At 42.0% G+C, this 25,945-nt stretch overlaps 2 protein-coding genes across 2 annotated transcripts; both read left to right on the forward strand.

Moving 5' to 3' along the window:
- Window positions 1–210: 210 nt before the first annotated feature.
- On the forward strand, window positions 211–4,910 carry LOC125964297 (uncharacterized protein C2orf78-like). Its single transcript, XM_049709424.1, has 3 exons — window positions 211–217; window positions 3,077–3,223; window positions 3,516–4,910. The coding sequence occupies exons 1-3, from the start codon at window positions 211–213 to the stop codon at window positions 4,871–4,873; spliced, it is 1,512 nt and encodes a 503-aa protein (XP_049565381.1). The 3' UTR covers window positions 4,874–4,910.
- Window positions 4,911–15,110: 10,200 nt separating this feature from the next.
- Window positions 15,111–19,923, forward strand: LOC125964298 (uncharacterized protein C2orf78-like). Its single transcript, XM_049709425.1, has 3 exons — window positions 15,111–15,210; window positions 18,093–18,239; window positions 18,532–19,923. The coding sequence occupies exons 1-3, from the start codon at window positions 15,111–15,113 to the stop codon at window positions 19,884–19,886; spliced, it is 1,602 nt and encodes a 533-aa protein (XP_049565382.1). The 3' UTR covers window positions 19,887–19,923.
- Window positions 19,924–25,945: the final 6,022 nt, after the last annotated feature.

Here is a 25,945-nt window from a genome sequence, read left to right on the forward strand (position 1 = left end):
GGATCGGACCTCCCTATTGGCTGTCTCCTACCTTGACACTGCCTGCTTTGTGACATCATTCTCCTGTATCATATAAGTGACCACTGAGCAGTAACCAGTGACCTTTGTACTGGACACACGCGCCGTTCAGCTGCAGCCACTCAGACATCCTCTGCTGTTGCCTCCTCATCCCTTGTATCTGCAGTTGATGTTTTCTCTTCTTCTCTGACCATGTCAGGTAAGAAAAGAAACTTTTTAAAGTTTTTCGTTAGATTTATTTTGCCCCTATATGTACTAGTAGATTCAAAACAGCATGGAATAATGAGGGAACGTATTGAACTAGAAGTCTGGAGACCTAATTTCAGTTCTGACTTTGGCATTTACTATCTGTGTGACTTTGGACAAATCACTGACTGTCTCACAAAGCCTGATTTTTCCCTTATCTGCTACGTTAGGATACTACATTGGTTGATCACTCTGATCCCTGTCTTTTCTAATATTGAGCCTTAAAGGGTACCCATGTAGAAAATGAAATCGGAGACTTCTCAAGAGTGTTTCAACAGAAACACAGAAAAGCCAGGTGACATAGAAAACTAGCAATATATAGCAAGATGTTTCATCTCTAATGGTCTCCCTCCACTAGTATTTCGACTAGTTGAAAAGAGAAAATAGGGAGAGAGGATGGAGAGTACTGGGCTATATAGGGAGGCACAGAGTCAAACGTAAGGCAGTTTAGGATTGTTTTCATCAGCACAGGCCAACAGGAACCAAGACATAGGAAAAAATATAAGAACGAAGAGGGGAACAATGGAGGAGCTCTCAAGAAAAACGTAGTTTGCAATAGAATGTTGATGGGAACCAAAGATTTTAAATTAAAGCACAAACAGCATAGAGTGAATTCTGCTCAGAGCAGGGCAAAACAAAGTTCATTGTAGCAAATCCTTATTTTAACAGACTAAGAGGAAAGTAAGGACAGAAGAGGGTATCACCAGGAAAGGCAGCTTACCAGAAAAGTCATACTCAGTGTTTTTTTTTTTCTTTTATTGCCTCTCTGAATACAGTTGGCACTTGACAGTCTTGAATGTAAACATTTTAGAAATATGTCCTAGAAATCATGCTTCCTATATACAAGAAACCAAAGTGGTTATCTAGGGGTCTGCTTTTCAATGTTTTATTCTTCCTAATTTTTAAACTATGTAGACGTTTTACCAATTAAACACTTTAAATGATATCTTCGAGATTGAATCAGAAGGACTATTTCCTCTGTGTGATATGTAGCTTCTAAGGCAAGGTTGCTTTTCATCTTTACAGTTCTTTCCTTCCTAACACAGAGAGCACATTGATCAACAGCCATCGTTCGTTTTTAGATCTTAGCTACCTAAGAAGGAAAAGAAAAAGTCAAGCCCCACACCTCTAATTCCACATTGAGGGAATTCGCTGGCGGTCCAGTGGTTAGGACTCGGTGCTTTCACTGCCAGGGCCACGCGTGGCGACCAAAAAAAAAAAAAAAAAAAAAAAAATTCCACATTTATCTAGAACAATATTGCGGAGTCCTTTCGATGTTCTTACATTTGAAAATCTTTTTAAATTGGATTCTAGTGATGATGGTTTTTTTAGGTTTTGGGATGTCATCTTCTTGGATGTTGAAGATGATTATAATCTAAGTTCTAGGATAAATACAAAAACCTTCTTGATACTTTTTAAGCTTCCTTTCTGCTTATTATATATTTCTATTCTTTGAAACATATATTTCTACCAGGCTTAATACCTGTTACTTGCTGGGTAAAAGTATGAATGAGCACAATAATGAAATTCTTTTACACTTATTATTTTGCCATTGAAATACTTGTCTGCATATATTGTGGCTACCTATACATTCACATTGATTGAATTTTGTTGCTCTTTAGGCATTTTTACTGATATATCTTCTCTGTCTGTATGTATTGGCTAGGAATTCATTCAACATCACCTTCTATCGTGTTTTTGGGTTCACAGTATTCACTAAAATACAGTGGGCAAAATTCACTTTCATAACATTGCATGTATGGTACAGAATGTCATTTGTTAGTAAACTCATTATGCTCTGATACTTGCCACATACCCCAGTTTTCATAACTATGTATTTCTTTTTCGTTATGTAGTATGTTTTTCATGATGTTTGTCTTTCTAGAACTTATTGTATCTTCCTCCATATAAATCATACACAATATACCAGTTTATTCATGGATTAATTATTACTGCTATTATTATTGGTGGTGGTGTTATCACCACTTTACAGATGAGTAATCTGAAGTAATCAGATAACATTTTTCTTTCCAAAAGCACTTAAGAAATTCACTTTCAGGTAATCATTTTGAGGTAGGATGAGAAACCAGGCTTGAAGAGGGTAAAAATGACTCTTTAAATTTACCAGTTGGACTGAGCTATATGTGAACTCTAGGTAATAGCATGGGAACTGCACAAGCAAAGTGAGACACTGAAGATCACGATGGTAATAGCCGTACTGTTTTCTAACGGACAAAAAAAAACTGCCTATAGTGTAAGTTCTATTTCTCCTGCTTTCTGGCAGTATCGTGCTCAGAGTAGCGTCCTGGCAAGGAAGTCAGGATACTTAGGTTCTGAAACCTGGTAAGGATACTAACATAATGAGAGAAATTGAACAAGTCAACCCGACCTCTCTGAGCCTCAGTTTCCTTCCTCATGAAATGAGACTGTGAAAATAGAAGTTCTCTAAGGACCTCCTAGTTCTAAAATGCTTCCAGTCTAGGAAACAGCATAGAAGTCAATACTAGTGCAGGCTGAAGGGAAAGATAGGGCAGGCAGAAGGTTGCTTCCAGCCTAGGGAACAATGTCTGAGCCATACCACTTGGGTCTTCTGCCCATCTGTGCCCAACATGGCAGCACAGGCAGTTAATACAGAAGAGTGTAAAACTGCTCAGTCCTTACAACCATCATAACGGTCTGATTTTTGGTTTCTCAGTAAGTATTGACATTAGAGGTGTCCTGATAGCAAGAACCTTAAGATAATGCTGTTCCTCAAACATAGTGAGAATTTATCAATCTCCCTGATGTTTTCATTACCCTCTTGTTCTTACAGAAAATTTCCAAAAGCCATTTCTACTTGGAACTCTAAATTCTCTGCAGCACTCTCTTCCTGTGGTGAGCAATGCAACCTCCCTGACAGGAAGTGCCTGCAACTTCTCCAGAGTCTCTGCTCCTGCCGTCGGTTCGGCATCAGCTACCGGTAGGTACCTCCTTCCAGACACAGACACACGTGTAGTGCCTACCTTCACCAACAGTCTAGCACAACTACGTTATCTGGAGTTACTGACCAGAACCAGATCTCCACTTCAGCTGCTTCCTATCCAGGTGTTCTTGACTGGGACATCACAGGAAGCACTGAAAAGAATTCTTCTTCACTCGGAGACTTTACTCTGGCCGTCACTGACCAGCACACAGCTGCTTCCTCCATGTTTACGGCAGCCCAGTATGATAAAACTGCAGACCCCAATAACATGGTCCCTCTATATCCAAAGGTCCCAACGTGATCAAAGCCAAAGACAACAGAGCCATTAAGGGGAAACAGGTGCGGGAAAAGCCAAGTGTCATAAAGGCTCCCTCTGATCAACCCAGAAAGAACAAACATAAAGCCTCTGAGCCTATCAATGCTGCTCCCAAGGCCAAAATCCAGCCAAAGAATCCAGAGTGCCTGTTAGCGGGAGAAGTGGCTCTATGCAATGCTGCAGTCAGTGACAGGGCTCCTGTGAACACGGCCAAGGGTTCTAAAGGCAAACCTCAGAAAGCTGCATCCAGGAAGATCAGCAAAACGAAGAGCCACGGGCAGGAAAAGACCAAAAGGACCAGAGGAAGAAAGAAGGCTGAAGAGAATAAGCAGCCAGGGAGCAAAGTCAAGGCAGGAGAGAAGCCAACAATTCCCCAGACGAAGCGAAAGGAACACCAAACTGAGCCTATCCAAGAGAGCTTTAAAAAGCCTCGAACCGCCCTACGCGTGCGCATGCTGGAGGCTGTGCAGGTTTTTCATGCACTGGGGGAGAAGAAGAATGATAAGAGAACTGGGCTCTCCTCCTGTCGGGTCTTGGGAAATTCAAGCAACCCTAAAGACCCCCAGCCACCCCCAGCTATCCAGCCATGGCGGAATACCCCACGTGAGGGTAAGGGCCCTGAGAAAACTCAAGGCGAAGCCCAGAAACCAGACAGCAGTGCTGAAAAAGAGTGTCCATCTCCATCCCAGTATGAACTGCTGCCTCCTGGGAAGGTCAAGTTGATACCTCTGCCTTTTTCTGCCTGGGACAAGCCTCAAGCTCGACCTGCTCCTCGGAGGCCACAGTCTCCGGCCTCACATCGGCCTGCTGTTGCTGACCGTGCCCACCCTGCTTCTACTGACTCAGCTCAAACTGCTGCAGTCAGTTCTTCCCAGCCAGCTCCTGCCTCTTTGCCAGGTCCTGCCAAACCAGCTCAGCCAACTGTGACCAACCCAACCCAACCGGGTTGGACCAACCATACCCAGCCTAGTGTCCCTCAGTCTGCTGCTCCTAGGCCTGCACCCTACAAAACGTCATCATGCACTTCTCTCCAGTGGGAGCCTGTCCCCCCTGCTGTGACTAAGCGCCAGTCCCCAGCCAACCTCCAAACCCCATTTCTACTCCAAGACTTCAGCAAGAAACCAGTTCCGTGGAGGGAACCCAATGTTCCTGAGCCAGTAATGTCAAAGCCCATCGAACTACAGCAGAGGCCCGAGCGGGAGGCCATGAAGAGGCGGGCCCAACAACAACGTGAGAATGTTGCCAAATACACCTCTTTGGGGAAAGTGCAATTTTTCATTGAGAGGCAAAAAGAAATGGAAATTGCTGACTACTACGGATATGTAAAGTAACAGCTGCTAGGATTGTTGGTGCCACCTTGGGGACCAGCTCTTCTTCCATATGTAGATAAGACAGGCATAAGTTTATTTATATTGGTATATTTTAAAACAATAAAACTGAATAAAAAAAGAAACAGAATTAATAGATGAGTAATAAACCTTTTGAATTTTGAGATGCTGCTAACTGCGGCGTGCTTTTTTGTTTTGTTTTGTTTTGCTTTTGATGGGGTTGGAATCAAAGTCTGCATGGGAAAGGAAGGACTGAAAGTTGGATGGGAGAATGAAGGAAAGGGGTAAAAACTGAGGCAAGAGGAAGGAACTTGGCCCAGGGCTAGGAAGGCCAAAAGAGATTTATGGATTTATGAAAGGAAGCAGGAGTGAGGATGAAATGGCAGAAGTAAAAAGCAGGGTCAGAGGTCAGGGTTGAAAGAACCAAATTTGAGTAGAGCTGAAGATGACAGAAGGTGACTCTAGGTTTACTAGGAGAAATAGAAAAAGTCTCTTGGGGAGGTTGGCCTTAAGTCTCACAACCACCAGATAGGTATTTAAGAAAACAAGAGGTTCAGGACACATCTCTGAAAGGTTTGAGTTGCCATATCCAGGCGTGATTATAGTGGGGGGATAGGGAAATCTACCAGAGAGGTGGCTAGGGCTCAGAGTTATCCTAGGGGCAGCTGACGACAGGGGCAGAGCCAAGGGAACTGCTGCATCAGGAGGCCCACAAATAGGGCCTGGTATGTAAATCACCTTGTACTCAACACCTGAGCACCAGGGCAGCTAAGGCACTATTCAGTTAATCCTGGCAACGACAGGCAAGGCCAGTATTCCTGTGCCACTTCACTTAGAGAGGTGAATATAATCATCAAAATCTAGACGGGACAAATTACCTGGTTTCTTTAAAAATAAAATTCAAGTGGGAAAAGAAAACGTGAGAGAGACATGGAGGGAGAACCTAGAGATTAAATAAGACTTCAGAGACCTAACCGTCAACGGCAAAGTGTGGACCTTATTTGGATCTAACTCAAAATTCTTAAAACCAATTTTTTATGACATTTAGGCGACAACTGCAAATTTGAGCACTCACTGGGTATTTACTATTAAAAAATGATATTAAGGAATAAAAGTCCTATATTTTAAAGATACGTACCAAAAATATATAGCTGGGGCTTCCCTGGTGGTGCAGTGGTTGAGAATCTGCCTGCCAATGCAGGGGACATGGGTTCGAGATCCCACATGCCACGGAGCAACTAGGCCCGTGAGCCACAACTACTGAGCCTGCGCGTCTGGAGCCTGTGCTCCACAACAAGAGAGGCCGCGATAGTGAGAGGCCCGCGCGCCGCGATGAAGAGTGGCCCCAGCTTGCCGCCATTAGAGAAAGCCCTCATACAGAGACAACGACCCAACACAGCAAAAAAAAATAATAATAATAAATAAATTAATTAAAAATATATATATAGGTGTAATTACATGTTGTCTCGGAGCTGCTTCAAGATAATATGGAATGGGGTGAAACAGGTGGGGGTATAGATAAAACATGACAGCCATCAGTTGGTAAACATTAAAGCTGGATGAGTTCATGGGTATACAAGGAACACTCACAATATTTTTATACTTTTGTACATGTTTAAAATTTGTGATAATCGTTTAAAGACAAGACGACACTGCAGAAAACAGTCTGGCAGTATCTCAAGGGTTAAACGTAGAGCTACCGTACGATCCAACAACTCTGCTACTACCTACACTGCACATCTAAAAGAACTGAAAGCAGGGATTTGAGCAAATATCTGTACACCAACGATCACAGCAGCATGAATCACAATAGCTACAAGGTGGAAACAACCCAAGTGTCAATCACCCGATGAATAACAAAATATGGTATATACACACAGTGGGATTCATTAAGCCCAAAAAGGAATGGCATTTCCTTACATGCTATAACATGGATGAACCTTGAAAACACTAGGTTTAGTGAAATAAGCCGGACATAGAAGGATAAATATTGTAGATTCCACTTACACGAGGTACCCAGGATAGGCAAATTCATAGAGACAGAAAATAGAATAGAGGTTTCTAAGGGCCGGTGGGAGGGATAATGGGGTTGTTCCTGTTTGATGGTTACAGAGTTTTTGTTGAGGATGATGAAAAGGTTTTGGTTATAGACAGTGGTGATAGTTACACAACACTGTGACTGTATTTAATGCCACTGAACTGCATATTTATAAATGGTTAAAATAAATATGATTTATGTATATTTTACCACAATGAAAACAAAAGGAACAACTGAGTTGAAATTTTAACTCTTCCTTTTCAGAGAGTCAGTTTCATCGTCCGGAAAATTAGTAACTGTAGTTGTCTATCCTCTGAGCTTAGTGCAGAGTAAGCACTCAGTAGGAGATATCAGTACTGCTTCCACTTCAACAGCAAAGGATTGTTGTGAAGATTCACAAAGTCAATGGATATGAAAGAACTTTCTAAAGGGCAAACCGCTGTACAAATATTAACAAACATTAGGTGTTACTGTCTCCCAAGGCCATGGAACAGGTCAGAAGAAGGGTAATTCTTTTGCACTGGTATGTCCTACATGGGCTAAGAGAATATATGGGTTTCTCTGCTGTATCAGAAGGTATTAGGAAAAGAAAGCATAAAACTTAGAGAACAACTGTCTTTTACCCCGATGCTTAAACACGCTCAGGCAACTGCTTAACATAAGTGCCAAAGACATAACGGACATACCTTTCTTTCCTTTTAGGCTACTACTACTCTTACTAAAAATTTACTGCATTTTCAAAATACAGAACATGGAAGCTTATAGCACTTCTTAAGCATATCTAGAGCCTACTGCCAAATACTATAGTTCAATTCATATCTTTAATCTCATTTTGAAACAGCAATTACAAACGTGTATTTAAGGAAACCACTAGCTTCCCTTTTGGAACCCATGAAAGAAGGCCAGGATTCACCTTAGCATAAGATGATAACTACTGAACTACTATGAATTATCAGAGTATCAGAAAGAAGGTCATTTTCAATTACGGGTTCCATTTACCTCTGGCTTATAATAGCGGCGAGTATATGTTAAGTCAATAATCAGCCCAAGCTCTTCGCTGTGTTCTTGGTGTTTGTTAAAAAAGATCCAAGGGGAGAAACATTCTTCTGGAGCAAGATTCTTTTCAAATCTCTGTCAGAAAGAATAAAATAAGAAAGAACATGTGTTTAAAATCCTTTATTATATTATCCATTTATTCAAACCCTGTGATGCTAACATATGAGCTTCAAAGTAAAGTCTCTTCCTCTGGAGTTTACAAGCGGTATTACGATCCTTTCTTCCAGAGAGATTAGATGGCAGAAAATAAGCTCACTTCTATATAGTTCTTTCTATCTTTGTTTATTTCATGTTGGTCTCCTAACCTGACTGTAAACTCCAAGAAGGCAGGGACCACATCCATTTTGCCTACCGCTGTACTGCCAGCTCCAAGCAGAGTGCCTGTAAATAGACACATAAATAAATACATCTTGAATATCTACCTATACGAAGGATGGCTTTCACTGCTAAATAGTCTTTTATGTATTTGGCTTACTTATGTACTCTGTTCGATTGAGCTCCTTAGTTATTCAGGTGCCAGCAACACACTTTTCGTTTTAAATTAGCAGACTAGTTTTAGAGCAGTCTGAGATTCACAGCAAAACGGAGCAAAAAGTACACAGTTCCCACTTATACCCTCTCTCCTTCACCCCACACAGCCTTCCCCATTATCAACATGCCATACCAGTGTGCTTCCTTTGTGAGAATTCATGAACCAACACGGACACATCATTATCAATCAAAGTCCATAGTTTATTGCATTCATGGTACAAGTAACTGACTATTTCTTTATTTCTAGTATAGTCATCCCCAGACATTTACATACAGAGATACATATTACTTTCTTATAAATTACTTTATTCTTTATTTAGAGTTAGGGCATTCCTGGTTTTTTTTTTTAATTAAGTTCAAAACTAGGTTGTATTTATCTATTAATTCCATTTCTGGACAGTAAGGGAGGTATTAAAAAGTATTTGCTATAAAAAGGGAAAATGGAGTACGATGGGGTTGAGAGCCAGGGCTCTATATGGTGAATTCAGATTTCTGGAAGAATACGGTATTAAGTTTCGCTCACCTTTTTGTAAAGGAACTTTGACAGCAATGAAACGAGTCCCAGGAATTCGCTGTCCAACTGGGAGATACTCTTTCCACCTATTAATATATTTTTTGTTAGGCAAATTTTATGGTAGGCTGTCTCCCTGCATAGGATGAATGCGCCTTGAAAATGGAAATCATATCCCTCTATGGTAGGTCCCTCTTCTTTCTGCTTTGCATTTTGCTGCTCCACTTATTCAACTGCACCTTGTTATAAGCTATACTTCCCTTGTTCCTGTTTTCCCATCTTGAAAACAGATAAAAGGCAACAAAACAATGCAACGGTCTCAACAAATCAGGGATATCTAAAACCAGAGATGGCCAGAACTTCTGTATCCCTGATAAAACCTAGCCCGGTGTTGACTACTAAGGCATCATTAATACATGCATGTTGACTGAAATAGTTTGAACTCAATTCCTCCCCTTCACAGTTTAGTTTTAGTCCTCATACAAAACCTGATAATAAAATTCCGTAATGCTAGGAATCACAGTGAAAAATAATATCTGAACTGACTTCAGTAAGATGAGTTAGAACTAAGGTTAATTCAGTGCATCTGAAGCATAGAAAGTGAGGGCAATAGTGGCACAAGATGAGGCTAGAGAAGCAGAGAGGACTCTAGACCACGCAGAGTCTTAAAGGCCAACAGTTTGTTTTCTACTCTCAAAACAATGCTTTTGAGCGATGTCTATGAGCAATGTTCCAACTTGCTTTTAAGGTTTCTTGTGTGCAGAATGGATTGGAAGGAAACAAGAAATATGGACACTACTTAGGACCTAATTGCAACAGACAGGCAAGTTCAGTATTAGGATGTTGAGGGAGAGGTGATAGATTCAGAAGAAATTCAGGAGATAAACTGAAGCGGGCTTAATGGGGTATGAGATGGAGCAAAGGAAGGTCTTAGGGAATTAAAGCGTTTACTGCACACATGAGCAAAGTCTCACAATTAATCATCTGAACGTACAGAGGTAGATCTCTCAAATGACACCGGTTAGGAAGCAACAGTACGCCCTTTATCATTCCAAGAGACAACACAAATCAACTGTCTCCATGGAAAATTCGGCAGTACCCGTGCGTTTCTTCACTCAAACTTAGTTCCAGGTCCTCTTACTCACATTTTCTGTGCCAAAACAACACAGCTTGAGGAATTGAAGGGGATTCCATGTTCGTAATTAAGAAGTGTCCCCAACACTGACGGTCCCGTCTTAAAAAGCAGTCCCTCTGCATTTTACCCGAGGAGCCATGGCCAGAGCCTCCCGTGTAAAACGATCGGGAGAAATCAGAACATCACACTGTCCCTTTCAGCTACCGTGAACTGAACCGCGAGACGACCAATACCCCGTAGCACATCGCGGACGGGGCAGCCCGCGGCGGCAACAGTCACAGGAGACAGCACAGGAGACGAAGCCCAGGCCCAGGGGCTCTGGGCTCCACCGGCAACGCCCAGGGGCCAAGGCGTATTACCTTTCCGGGATGTGCTTTCCGCCCTTCCTCCTGGCCGACGAACGTCCGGAAAAGCCGCGACGCTGACCCCAGCGCCCACGGGCATGATGCCACTGGCTCATGTGACCCCCAAGGTGCCGCCCACCCAACGCCAACAGTGCCAAAGTCTCCAGACCGGCGCCCCCAGTGCCAGCACAAGGCCCCGAAACACACAAGCCTAGGCACAAGCCCACGCAGCTCGCGCTCCTCCTTCTACTGCGCATGCGCTACCGCCCGCCGAGATGACGTCCAAAAGCCGAGACGCTTCATTCCTAAAGAGGAGTATGACGCCTGCAATTCCATCCTTAGCCAGACGATGGTAGCAGAGGTCCATTAGTTCGTGGTGTGTGCACCCTTCAGAACTCCAATCACATGGGACATGGAAAGCTGTCCCACTCTCCCAGTATCTTGTGTGGTTCTTTCAGATATTTCCCAAGTGCTTTACATTCACACTTGTTGTATCTTGTATGTAAGTATTTCTACGTAATGGAGATCCTGTATTTTATACAAGAGCTGCATACTAGACATAGTCTACAATCTGTCTTGGATCGTGAGTTTCCCAGTCAATTTTTGCGTACATCCATCCCATTCTCTTTAATAGCTGCGTCACATTACGTAATTTACACGGCCAGTCCGATACTGATGGACTTTTAGTTGTTTTGAGTTTGGGGGTATTCTGTTTGTTTGTTTGTTTGTTTTTGTCCTCTGTTATAGATAGGCTGCAATGTGAACCTCTTTATACATGTGTATAGCTATATATAAATTTCTAGACTTAGAATTTCTGGAATGAAAGAGATGCAAACTTAAAATATTGAAAGGTTTTCAATCAATCTAATCTGCCTAATCAACCTTCAAAAATACTCTATCAACTTATACTCCACTCACAGTGAAACATTTATTGGGTTTCTATTATGTGCCTGGTATCATGCTGGAGGTTGACAGTATGGATTTACATTTTAGACAATACCAAAATATGCTTGAGAGAGATAAGAGTGGAGCTCAGGTATAACATTTCCTCACAGTATCAGGCATAGGGATCGGTACCTGTTAGAAAAACTATGAATCCTGCCACAAGTGGAACAGCAAAGAACAGCATGTCCTACAGTAGGTCTGAAGGTATAATAGCATACTAAATTCCACTGTTATTTATAATAACAAATGTTTTTTGTTAGTTTTACTTTTCAGTTTCTAGTTTCTGAAAGTATCTTACATACACTGTTAGTAATCTTCACAACCATCTGAGCTGGGTAAACTGAGTCAGGAAGGTCAGCATTATTGAATGAATGAATGAATGAGTAAAAAGATCACTAGCTTTAACGTATCTGGGACAGTCAATAGTCTAACCAAGTTTCAATCCACAAGCATTTATTTACAATTCTGAAAACTTCCACATAATTACAAATGGGACAACAGTAGTCAATTACTACTTCGATAAAGAAAAGATACAAGTTAGCACAACCTAGTTTACAAACTTACAATTAGGCACATTCAATTTGGTGCTAAGTCATAAAATATTCTTTTGCAATTTATGAAAAACATCCAATGGGCATGTAATGGCCAAAAAGTACAAATGATACAAATATCTATAGACATGACAATGTACAAATTGTGACATAAATCTATAGGAAACTAGAAAATCTATGTTGGTCTTATAGTTCCAGCTTGCTAAAAGATACAGGCTTTGGGTGGGAACACAAAAAAATCCAGACCTGGCCATAACGGGGTTTCCAGAAAGTATGCGAACTAGCAAAGAGTAGGCCTCTGGATGGGAGTGGGTCCAACATGAGATGAAACAATGCCTTAATGGGTATGTAGTATGCTGGGACGGAAAATCTAGGAGCAAGGGATATTTGGAGAATCAGACAGCGAAGTATTTGACACTAACAAAATCTACCAGTATCCCATAGGGCCTCAGGTACTATGCAAGGGTTTGAGGGATTCCAGTATTTAATTAAATCAAAATGTGACAGTGGGAGGAATTATGGACAGCCTCAGGGGTAGACGAACTGGGGATGTTACACCAAGACATGTCTCAGTTAACCTGATGGGTTCAAAATGCTGGGACAAGACAATACCCTAACTGTAAGAATAAAGGTTTCGGTCAGGGTAGGGCCTCATGTTCCTAAGTGCTGAAATAGAGCTCTTTAGTTTCTTCCTCCTACATGGAAGATTCTTTTAGAGGTTAAGATGATGCTGAGCCTGCAAGCTAAAGTTAAATGGCTGGAACTAGGGAGAGAAAATAAGTTACACAGGCTCGGAACCAGGAAAAGACTAACTAACGGTTTGCCTAGCTAAACAGAATTGAATGTTGGAACTCCATAGTTTAATAGGTAAACATTTTACTGATACCAAAATGTGTCTTACCACACTCCCCCCAATCTCACACCACCCACCCTAACCTGCAGTGGCTATGGGTCCCTTGATTTCCATGGAAATATAGAGGAAAGAGACACTGATCTGGCTTGCAGGTATTTAGTAAGTTGTTAGCCTCACATCACATACTAGTATCACGTAAGTAGGCCATCTGAAGTAGGAAGCTTAGGGGAAAAACCTTGAAAAACACTTAAAAGCTTAAGCCACATCTCTATACTAACAACACCTTTCACCATTTCTTCTCAGATAAGCATCATCCCCATCAGTGAAAAAACTCGTATCTCATTATAGGAAAAACAGGCCTAAAAATTAAATGTGTGTCTTTGGAGGTCCCATCTATGGGACATCTTCCTGGTACTAGAAAAGTCCCCAGAAAGAGCAATCTTTGCACCCCTCCCTGAAAGCTTACCACCAAGGACAATGACTAGATCCATAGATTTCCTCCCTCAAACCAGCTTACCTCACGTATAAATCATTAGCAACTCGGCCCTTACTCACATTATCACAGTCACAAGAGTGGTTAGGGAGCAAAGCACTAACCACGGGAACTAAAACAGAGGCAACCCATGCCAAGTTTGGCTGATGGCACATGTCTGCTCCTTACGCTTGGGTGCATAACGCGACTCACCGCAATGCCTTTTTCACAGACCCCCTTTAAAGTTTCTCCACAAAATCGTTCATGATGCTTCAAGATAAACAATCGTCAAGAGAGAATCATGCAGTATGTCTTACAATGTTGGAGTCCTTAAAAATATGACAAGGAAATAACCATGTAGACAAAACCAGAGCATTTCAAAAAATCTGTATTCTACAAACATACCAGTGAATGCTATTAATAAGGTAATATGACATAAAACAAAATGAGAAATATATGTAAGACTGTTCCCTTTAGTGTACAGAATTCATGGCAGTTGCTGCACTATCGAGCTACTTATATCTATAGGACTGTCTGTCCTGGTAATACAAAATGAGGCCAAAGTGTGTCAACTTGTTTCCCACAGAAACCACAAAATCTACATGAATCTCTTTACTCCTGTGCCCTTTCACCTTATCTGCTCCCAGTTCTCCACGAAATGTCCTCTTCCTTCTCTAATTATTCTCCTCTTCATTTTGCTAGGCCTTGCACCCAAGCATGCAAGACAGAGAATCCTAGAGGTCCAAGATTCCAGAGTGGCTGTTTGCAAGGGGCAGGAGATTACAGTTAACTGCCACACTGTATATACTTCTGTGCAAAGAAAAAGGGACAGTATTCAGAATGTCTCTCACGTACAAAAGAGCTGGAGGGCAGGACACCTGTGTGGCCCAAGGAACCAGAGGTAGCAAATTATGGGGAAAACAATGGCAACCAAAGGCTGGAAGAGGAAAGGTTTGCAACCAGCTCTGTCTCCTAGCTCTCTGGTATCTGCGTCCAACGGGCAGAGTCTATTTTGTGAAGCATCAAGCACTGAAAAGAAGACTCCTGCTGCTGCAAGGTGACAGGAAGTAACATCCATGAGGGTAAGAATGGCAAGATCAAGGCTTGTCCTAGAAACAATGCCCATAATGGAAAAAAAAAAAAAAAAAGAAAGCAGAAGAGAAATGTAAGTCGCAAGTCCAACCCCTGGCCCAGCCTGGCCCAGCCCAAGGAAGGTAGGAGTCAAGGAGACGAAACTAAAAGAGAAGAGCCTTGGACCACAACACTCTCCACAAGGTACACTCAACAAACTTCACCCTACGCTTTAACCAAGTTACAAAAAGAGCTTCTTAATCCCTCCTTTGGCTCCTTAAAAGCTGCTATAAGTTCACTAATTCGACAGATACGATTTCAGAACAACCGTAATAGTTCAAACTAGATGGCTCTTGCCTTCCTAAGGATATTAATTACATAAGATATATACAGCTCTAAGTATACGATACATAAAATATAATACTGTGTAGGATACAGGTAACTGTTAGTAAATTATATTAATGAATGTCTGTGAGAAATGTTGCAATGATTTCCCTAATGTAAGAGCCTGGGGGAGGTAAATCTGTCTTCTAGGATTTCCTCCCCAGAGCTCAGAAATTTAGGTGTTGTTTTAGCTCTCCTACACTCTCTCCATCCAACCCCGCCTTCCTGTTGGGGATCGGACCTCCCTATTGGCTGTCTCATACCTTGACACTGCCTGCTTTGTGACATCATTCTCCTATATCATATAAGTGACCAGTGAGCAGTAACCAGTGACCTTTGTACTGGACACATGCGCCGTTCAGCTGCAGCCACTCAGACATCCTCTGCTGTTGCCTCCTCATCCCTTGTATCTGCAGTTCATGTTTTCTCCTCTTCTCTGACCATGTCAGGTAAGAAAAGAAACTTTTTAAAGTTTTTCGTTAGATTTATTTTGCCCCTATATTTACTAGTAGATTCAAAATAGCATGGAATAATGAGGGAACGTATTGAACTAGAAGTCTGGAGACCTAATTTCAGTTCTGACTTTGGCATTTACTATCTGTGTGACTTTGGACAAATCACTGACTGTCTCACAAAGCCTGATTTTTCCCTTATCTGCTACGTTAGGATACTACATTGGTTGATCACTCTGATCCCTGTCTTTTCTAATATTGAGTCTTAAAGGGTACCCATGTAGAAAATGAAATCGGAGACTTCTCAAGAGTGTTTCAACAGAAACACAGAAAAGCCAGGTGACATAGAAAACTAGCAATATATAGCAAGATGTTTCATCTCTAATGGTCTCCCCTCCACTAATATTTCGACTAGCTGAAAAGAGAAAATAGGGAGAGAGGATGGAGAGTACTGGGCTATATAGGGAGGCACAGAGTCAAACGTAAGGCAGTTTAGGTTTGTTTTCATCAGCACAGGCCAACAGGAACCAAGACGTAGGAAAAAATATAAGAACGAAGAGGGGAAGAATGGAGGAGCTCTCAAGAAAAACATAGTTTGCAATGGAATGTTGATGGGAACCAAAGATTTTAAATTAAAGCACAAACAGCATAGAGTGAATTCTGCTCAGAGCAGGGCAAAACAAAGTTCATTGTAGCAAATCCTTACTTCAACAGACTAAGAGGAAAGTAAGGACAGAAGAGGGTATCACCAGGAAAGGCAGCTTACCAGAAAAGTCATACTCAGTGTTTTTATTTTTCTTTTATTGCCTCTTTGAATACAGTTGGCACTTGACAGTCTTGAATGTAAACATTTTAGAAATATGTCCTAGAAATCATGCTTCCTATATACAAGAAACCAAAGTGGTTATCTAGGGGTCTGCTTTTCAATGTTTTATTCTTCCTAATTTTTAAACTATGTAGACGTTTTACCAATTAAACACTTTAAATGATATCTTCGAGATTGAATCAGAAGGACTATTTCCTCTGTGTGATACGTAGCTTCTAAGGCAAGGTTGCTTTTCATCTTTACAGTTCTTTCCTTCCTAACACAGAGAGCACATTGATCAACAGCCATCGTTCGTTTTTAGATCTTAGCTACCTAACAAGGAAAAGAAAAAGTCAAGCCCCACATCTCTAATTCCACATTGAGGGAATCGCTGGCGGTCCAGTGGTTAGGACTCGGTGCTTTCACTGCCAGGGCCACGCGTGGCGACAAAAAAAAAAAAAAAAAAAAATCCACATTTATCTAGAACAATATTGCGGAGTCCTTTCGATGTTCTTACATTTGAAAATCTTTTTAAATTGGATTCTAGTGATGATGGTTTTTTTTAGGTTTTGGGATGTCATCTTCTTGGATGTTGAAGATGATTATAATCTAAGTTCTAGGATAAATACAAAAACCTTCTTGATACTTTTTAAGCTTCCTTTCTGCTTATTATATATTTCTATTCTTTGAAACATATATTTCTACCAGGCTGAATACCTGTTACTTGCTGGGTAAAAATATGAATGAGCACAATAATGAAATTCTTTTACACTTATTATTTTGCTGTCTGCTTTGTACCAGTTTTCATTGAAATACTTGTCTGCATATATTGTGGCTACCTATACATTCACATTGATTGAATTTTGTTGCTCTTTAGGCATTTTTACTGATATATCTTCTCTGTCTGTATGTATTGGCTAGGAATTCATTCAAAATCACCTTCTATCGTGTTTTTGGGTTCACAGTATTCACTAAAATACAGTGGGCAAAATTCACTTTCATAACATTGCATGTATGGTACAGAATGTCATTTGTTAGTAAACTCATTATGCTCTGATACTTGCCACATACCCCAGTTTTCATAACTATGTATTTCTTTTTCGTTATGTAATATGTTTTTCATGATGTTTCTTTGTCTTTCTAGAACTTATTGTATGTATCTTCCTCCATATAAATCATATACAATATACCAGTTTATTCATGGATTAATTATTACTGCTATTATTATTGGTGGTGGTGTTATCACCACTTTACAGATGAGTAATCTGAAGTAATCAGATAACATTTTTCTTTCCAAAAGCACTTAAGAAATTCACTTTCGGGTAATCATTTTGAGGTAGGATGAGAAACCAGGCTTGAAGAGGGTAAAAATGACTCTTTAAATTTACCAGTTGGACTGAGCTGTATGTGAACTCTAGGTAATAGCATGGGAACTGCACAAGCAAAGTGAGACACTGAAGATCACGATGGTAACAGCCGTACTGTTTTCTAACGGACAAAAAAAAACTGCCTATAGTGTAAGTTCTATTTCTCCTGCTTTCTGGCAGTATCGTGCTCAGAGTAGCGTCCTGGCAAGGAATCAGGATACTTAGGTTCTGAAACCTGGTAAGGATACTAACATAATGAGAGAACTTGAACAAGTCAACCCGACCTCTCTGAGCCTCAGTTTCCTTCTTCATGAAATGAGACTGTGAAAATAGAAGTTCTCTAAGGACCTCCTAGTTCTAAAATGCTTCCAGTCTAGGAAACAGCATAGAAGTCAATACTAGTGCAGGCTGAAGGGAAAGATAGGGCAGGCAGAAGGTTGCTTCCAGCCTAGGGAACAATGTCTGAGCCATACCACTTGGGTCTTCTGCCCATCTGTGCCCAACATGGCAGCACAGGCAGTTAATACAGAAGAGTGTAAAACTGCTCAGTCCTTACAACCATCATAACGGTCTGATTTTTGGTTTCTCAGTAAGTATTGACATTAGAGGTGTCCTGATAGCAAGAACCTTAAGATAATGCTGTTCCTCAAACATAGTGAGAATTTATCAATCTCCCTGATGTTTTCATTACCCTCTTGTTCTTACAGAAAATTTCCAAAAGCCATTTCTACTTGGAACTCTAAATTCTCTGCAGCACTCTCTTCCTGTGGTGAGCAATGCAACCTCCCTGACAGGAAGTGCCTGCAACTTCTCCAGAGTCTCTGCTCCTGCCGTCGGTTCGGCATCAGCTACCGGTAGGTACCTCCTTCCAGACACAGACACACGTGTAGTGCCTACCTTCACCAACAGTCTAGCACAACTACGTTATCTGGAGTTACTGACCAGAGCCAGATCTCCACTTCAGCTGCTTCCTATCCAGGTGTTCTTGACTGGGACATCACAGGAAGCACTGAAAAGAATTCTTCTTCACTCGGAGACTTTACTCTGGCCGTCACTGACCAGCACACAGCTGCTTCCTCCATGTTTATGGCAGCCCAGTATGATAAAACTGCAGACCCCAATAACATGGTCCCTCTATATCCAAAGGTCCCAACGTGATCAAAGCCAAAGACAACAGAGCCATTAAGGTGAATCAGGTGCGGGAAAAGCCAAGTGTCATAAAGGCTCCCTCTGATCAACCCAGAAAGAACAAACATAAAGCCTCTGAGCCTATCAATGCTGCTCCCAAGGCCAAAATGCAGCCAAAGAATCCAGAGTGCCTGTTAGCGGGAGAAGTGGCTCTATGCAATGCTGCAGTCAGTGACAGGGCTCCTGTGAACACGGCCAAGGGTTCTAAAGGCAAACCTCAGAAAGCTGCATCCAGGAAGATCAGCAAAACGAAGAGCCACGGGCAGGAAAAGACCAAAAGGACCAGAGGAAGAAAGAAGGCTGAAGAGAATAAGCAGCCAGGGAGCAAAGTCAAGGCAGGAGAGAAGCCAACAATTCCCCAGATGAAGCGAAAGGAACACCAAACTGAGCCTATCCAAGAGAGCTTTAAAAAGCCTCGAACCGCCCTACGCGTGCGCATGCTGGAGGCTGTGCAGGTTTTTCATGCACTGGGGGAGAAGAATGATAAGAGAACTGGGCTCTCCTCCTGTTGGGTCTTGGGAAATTCAAGCAACTCTAAAGACCCCCAGCCACCCCCAGCTATCCAGCCATGGCGGAATACCCCACGTGAGGGTAAGGGCCCTGAGAAAACTCAAGGCGAAGCCCAGAACCCAGACAGCAGTGCTGAAAAAGAGTGTCCATCTCCATCCCAGTATGAGCTGCTGCCTCCTGGGAAGGTCAAGTTGATACCTCTGCCTTTTTCTGCCTGGGACAAGCCTCAAGCTCGACCTGCTCCTCGGAGGCCACAGTCTCCGGCCTCACATCGGCCTGCTGTTGCTGACCGTGCCCACCCTGCTTCTACTGACTCAGCTCAAACTGCTGCAGTCAGTTCTTCCCAGCCAGCTCCTGCCTCTTTGCCAGGTCCTGCCAAACCAGCTCAGCCAACTGTGACCAACCCAACCCAACCGGGTTGGACCGACCATACCCAGCCTAGTGTCCCTCAGTCTGCTGCTCCTAGGCCTGCACCCTACAAAACGTCATCATGCACTTCTCTCCAGTGGGAGCCTGTCCCCCCTGCTGTGACTAAGCGCCAGTCCCCAGCCAACCTCCAAACCCCATTTCTACTCCAAGACTTCAGCAAGAAACCAGTTCCGTGGAGGGAACCCAATGTTCCTCAGCCAGTAATGTCAAAGCCCATCGAACTAGAGCAGAGGCCCGAGCGGGAGGCCATGAAGAGGCGGGCCCAACAACAACGTGAGAATGCTGCCAAATACACCTCTTTGGGGAAAGTGCAATTTTTCATTGAGAGGCAAAAAGAAATGGAAATTGCTGACTACTACGGATATGTAAAGTAACAGCTGCTAGGATTGTTGGTGCCACCTTGGGGACCAGCTCTTCTTCCATATGTAGATAAGACAGGCATAAGTTTATTTATATTGGTATATTTTAAAACAATAAAACTGAATAAAAAAAGAAACAGAATTAATAGATGAGTAATAAACCTTTTGAATTTTGAGATGCTGCTAACTGCGGCGTGCTTTTTTGTTTTGTTTTGTTTTGCTTTTGATGGGGTTGGAATCAAAGTCTGCATGGGAAAGGAAGGACTGAAAGTTGGATGGGAGAATGAAGGAAAGGGGTAAAAACTGAGGAAAGAGGAAGGAACTTGGCCCAGGGCTAGGAAGGCCAAAAGAGATTTATGGATTTATGAAAGGAAGCAGGAGTGAGGATGAAATGGCAGAAGTAAAAAGCAGGGTCAGAGGTCAGGGTTGAAAGAACCAAATTTGAGTAGAGCTGAAGATGACAGAAGGTGACTCTAGGTTTACTAGGAGAAATAGAAAAAGTCTCTTGGGGAGGTTGGCCTTAAGTCTCACAACCACCAGATAGGTATTTAAGAAAACAAGAGGTTCAGGACACATCTCTGAAAGGTTTGAGTTGCCTTATCCAGGCGTGATTATAGTGGGGGGATAGGGAAATCTACCAGAGAGGTGGCTAGGGCTCAGAGTTATCCTAGGGGCAGCTGACGACAGGGGCAGAGCCAAGGGAACTGCTGCATCAGGAGGCCCACGAATAGGGCCTGGTATGTAAATCACCTTGTACTCAACACCTGAGCACCAGGGCAGCTAAGGCACTATTCAGTTAATCCTGGCAACGACAGGCAAGGCCAGTATTCCTGTGCCACTTCACTTAGAGAGGTGAATATAATCATCAAAATCTAGACGGGACAAATTACCTGGTTTCTTTAAAAATAAAATTCAAGTGGGAAAAGAAAAAGTGAGAGAGACATGGAGGGAGAACCTAGAGTTTAAATAAGACATCAGAGACCTAACAATCAACGGCAAAGTGTGGACCTTATTTGGATCTAACTCAAAATTCTTAAAAACAATTTTTTATGACATTTAGGAGACAACTGCAAATTTGAGCACGCACTGGGTATTTACAATTAAAAAATGATATTAAGGAATAAAAGTCCTATATTTTAAAGATACGTACCAAAAATATATAGCTGGGGCTTCCCTGGTCGCGCAGTGGTTGAGAATCTGCCTGCCAATGCAGGGGACGCGGGTTCGAGACCTGGTCTGGGAAAATCCCACATGTCGCGGAGCAATTAGGCCCGTGAGCCACAACTACTGAGCCTGCGCATCTGGAGCCTGTGCTCCACAACAAGAGAGGCCGCGATAGTGTGAGGCCCGCGCACCGGGATGAAGAGTGGCTCCAGCTTGCCGCCACCAGAGAAAGCCCTCGTACAGAGACGACGACCCAACACAGCAAATAAATAAATAAATAAATAATTTGAAAAATATATATAGGTGCAATTACATGTTGTCTCGGAGCTGCTTCAAGATAATATGGAATGGGGTGAAACAGGTGGGGGTATAGATAAAACATGACAGCCATCAGTTGGTAAACATTAAAGCTGGATGAGTTCATGGGTATACAAGGAACACTCACAATATTTTTATACTTTTGTACATGTTTAAAATTTGTGATAATCGTTTAAAGACAAGACAACACTGCAGAAAACAGTCTGGAAGTTTCTCAAGGGTTAAACGTAGAGCTACCGTACGATCCAACAACTCTGCTACTACCTACACTGCACATCTAAAAGAACTGAAAGCAGGGATTTGAGCAAATATCTGTACACCAACGATCACAGCAGCATGAATCACAATAGCTACAAGGTGGAAACAACCCAAGTGTCAATCACCCGATGAATAACAAAATATGGTATATACACACAGTGGGATTCATTAAGCCCAAAAAGGAATGGCATTTCCTTACATGCTATAACATGGATGAACCTTGAAAACACTAGGTTTAGTGAAATAAGCCGGACATAGAAGGATAAATATAGTAGATTCCACTTACACGAGGTACCCAGGATAGGCAAATTCATAGAGACAGAAAATAGAATCGAGGTTTCTAAGGGCCGGTAGGAGGGATAATGGGGTTGTTCCTGTTTGATGGTTACAGAGTTTTTGTTGAGGATGATGAAAAGGTTTTGGTTATAGACAGTGGTGATAGTTACACAACACTGTGACTGTATTTAATGCCACTGAACTGCATATTTATAAATGGTTAAAATAAATATGATTTATGTATATTTTACCACAATGAAAACAAAAGGAACAACTGAGTTGAAATTTTAACTCTTCCTTTTCAGAGAGTCAGTTTCATCGTCCGGAAAATTAGTAACTGTAGTTGTCTATCCTCTGAGCTTAGTGCAGAGTAAGCACTCAGTAGGAGATATCAGTACTGCTTCCACTTCAACAGCAAAGGATTGTTGTGAAGATTCACAAAGTCAATGGATATGAAAGAACTTTCTAAAGGGCAAACCGCTGTACAAATATTAACAAACATTAGGTGTTACTGTCTCCCAAGGCCATGGAACAGGTCAGAAGAAGGGTAATTCTTTTGCACTGGTATGTCCTACATGGGCTAAGAGAATATATGGGTTTCTCTGCTGTATCAGAAGGTATTAGGAAAAGAAAGCATAAAACTTAGAGAACAACTGTCTTTTACCCCGATGCTTAAACACGCTCAGGCAACTGCTTAACATAAGTGCCAAAGACATAACGGACATACCTTTCTTTCCTTTTAGGCTACTACTACTCTTACTAAAAATTTACTGCATTTTCAAAATACAGAACATGGAAGCTTATAGCACTTCTTAAGCATATCTAGAGCCTACTGCCAAATACTATAGTTCAATTCATATCTTTAATCTCATTTTGAAACAGCAATTACAAATGTGTATTTAAGGAAACCACTAGCTTCCCTTTTGGAACCCATGAAAGAAGGCCAGGATTCACCTTAGCATAAGATGATAACTACTGAACTACTATGAATTATCAGAGTATCAGAAAGAAGGTCATTTTCAATTACGGGTTCCATTTACCTCTGGCTTATAATAGCGGCGAGTATATGTTAAGTCAATAATCAGCCCAAGTTCTTCGTTTTGTTCTTGGTGTTTGTTGAAAAAGATCCATGGGGAGAAACATTCTTCTGGAGCAAGATTCTTTTCAAATCTCTGTCAGAAAGAATAAAATAAGAAAGAACATGCGTTTAAAATCCTTTATTATATTATCCATTTATTCAAACCCTGTGATGCTAACATATGAGCTCCAAAGTAAAGTCTTCCTCTGGAGTTTACAAGCGGTATTACGATCCTTTCTTCCAGAGAGATTAGACGGCAGAAAATAAGCTCACTTCTATATAGTTATTTCTATCTTTGTTTATTTCGTGTTGGTCTCCTAACCTGACTGTAAACTCCCAGAAGGCAGGGACCACATCCATTTTGCCTACCGCTGTACTGCCAGCTCCAAGCAGAGTGCCTGTAGATAGACACATAAATAAATACATCTTGAATATCTACCTATATGAAGGATGGCTTTCACTGCTAAATAGTCTTTTATGTATTTGGCTTACGTATGTACTCTGTTCGATTGAGCTCTTTAGTTATTCAGGTGCCAGCAACACACTTTTCGTTTTAAATTAGTAGACTAGTTTTAGAGCAGTCTGAGATTCACAGCAAAACGGAGCAAAAAGTACACAGTTCCCACTTATACCCTCTCTCCTTCATCCCACACAGCCTTCCCCATTATCAACATGCCATACCAGTGTGCTTCCTTTGTGAGAATTCATGAACCAACACGGACACATCATTATCAATCAAAGTCCATAGTTTATTGCATTCCTGGTACAAGTAACTGACTATTTCTTTATTTCTAGTATAGTCATCCCCAGACATTTACACACAGAGATACATATTACTTTCTTATAAATTACTTTATTCTTTATTTAGAGTTAGGGCATTCCATTGGTTTTTTTTAAATATTAAGTTCAAAACTAGGTTGTATTTATCTATGAATTCCATTTCTGGACAGTAAAGGAGGTATTAAAAAGTATTTGCTATAAAAAGGGAAAATGGAGTACGACGGGGTTGAGAGCCTGGGCTCTATATGGTGAATTCAGATTTCTGGAAGAATACGGTATTAAGTTTCGCTCACCTTTTTTAAAGGAACTTTGACAGCAATGAAACGAGTCCCAGGCATCCGCTGTCCAACTGGGAGATACTCTTTCCACTTATTAATATATTTTTTGTTAGGCAAATTTTATGGTAGGCTGTCTCCCTGCATAGGATGAATGCGCCTTGAAAATGGAAATCGTATCCCTCTATGGTAGGTCCCTCTTCTTTCTGCTTTGCATTTTGCTGCTCCACTTATTCAACCCCACCTTGTAATAAGCTATACTTCCCTTGTTCCTGTTTTCCCATCTTGAAAAAGATAAAAGGCAACAAAACAATGCAACGGTCTCAACAAATCAGGGATATCTAAAACCAGAGATGGCCAGAACTTCTGTATCCCTGATAAAACCTAGCCCCGGTGTTGACTACTAAGGCATCATTAATACATGCATGTTGACTGAAATAGTTTAAACTCAATTCCTCCCCTTCACAGTTTAGTTTTAGTCCTCATACAAAACCTGATAATAGAATTCCTTAATGCTAGGAATCACAGTGAAAAATAATATCTGAACTGACTTCAGTAAGATGAGTTAGAACTAAGGTTAATTCAGTGTATCTGAAGCACAGAAAGTGAGGGCAATAGTGGCACAAGATGGGGCTAGAGAAGCAGAGAGGACTCTAGACCACGCAGAGTCTTAAAGGCCAACAGTTTGTTTTCTACTCTCAAAACAATGCTTTTGACCGATGTCTATGAGCAATGTTCCAACTTGCTTTTAAGGTTTCTTGTGTGCAGAATGGATTGGAAGGAAACAAGAAATATGGACACTACTTAGGACCTAATTGCAACAGACAGGCAAGTTCAGTATTAGGATGTTGAGGGAGAGGTGATAGATTCAGAAGAAATTCAGGAGATAAACTGAAGCGGGCTTAATGGGGTATGAGATGGAGCAAAGGAAGGTTTTAGGGAATTAAAGCGTTTACTGCACACATGAGCAAAGTCTCACAATTAATCATCTGAACGTACAGAGGTAGATCTCTCAAATGACACTGGTTAGGAAGCAACAGTACGCCCTTTATCATTCCAAGAGACAACACAAATCAACTGTCTCCATGGAAAATTCGGCAGTACCCGTGCGTTTCTTCACTCAAACTTAGTTCCAGGTCCTCTTACTCACATTATCTGTGCCAAAACAACACAGCTTGAGGAATTGAAGGGGATTCCATGTTGGTAATTAAGAAGTGTCCCCAACACTGACGGTCCCATCTTAAAAAGCAGTCCCTCTGCATTTTACCCGAGGAGCCATGGCCAGAGCCTCCCTTGTAAAACGATCGGGAGAAATCAGAACATCACACACTGTCCCTTTCAGCTACTGTGAACTGAACCGCGAGACGACCAATACCCCGTAGCACATCGCGGACGGGGCAGCCCGCGGCGGCAACAGTCACAGGAGACAGCACAGGAGACGAAGCCCAGGCCCAGGGGCTCTGGGCTCCACCGGCAACGCCCAGGGGCCAAGGCGTATTACCTTTCCGGGATGTGCTTTCTGCCCTTCCTCCTGGCCGACGAACGTCCGGAAAAGCCGCGACGCTGACCCCAGCGCCCACGGGCATGATGCCACTGGCTCATGTGACCCCCAAGGTGCCGCCCACCCAACGCCAAGAGTGCGAAAGTCGCCAGACCGGCGCCCCCAGTGCCAGCACAAGGCCCCGAAACACAGAAGACTACGCACAAGCCCACGCAGCTCGCGCACCTCCTTCTACTGCGCATGCGCTACCGCCCGCCGAGATGACGTCCAAAAGCCGAGACGCTTCATTCCTAAAGAGGAGTATGACGCCTGCAATTCCATCCTTAGCCAGACGATGGTAGCAGAGGTCCATTAGTTCGTGGTGTGTGCACCCTTCAGAACTCCAATCACATGGGACATGGAAAGCTGTCCCACTCTCCCAGTA

The sequence above is a fragment of the Orcinus orca genome, chromosome 4 (genome assembly GCF_937001465.1).
Source record: "Orcinus orca chromosome 4, mOrcOrc1.1, whole genome shotgun sequence".
NCBI lineage: Eukaryota > Metazoa > Chordata > Mammalia > Artiodactyla > Delphinidae > Orcinus > Orcinus orca.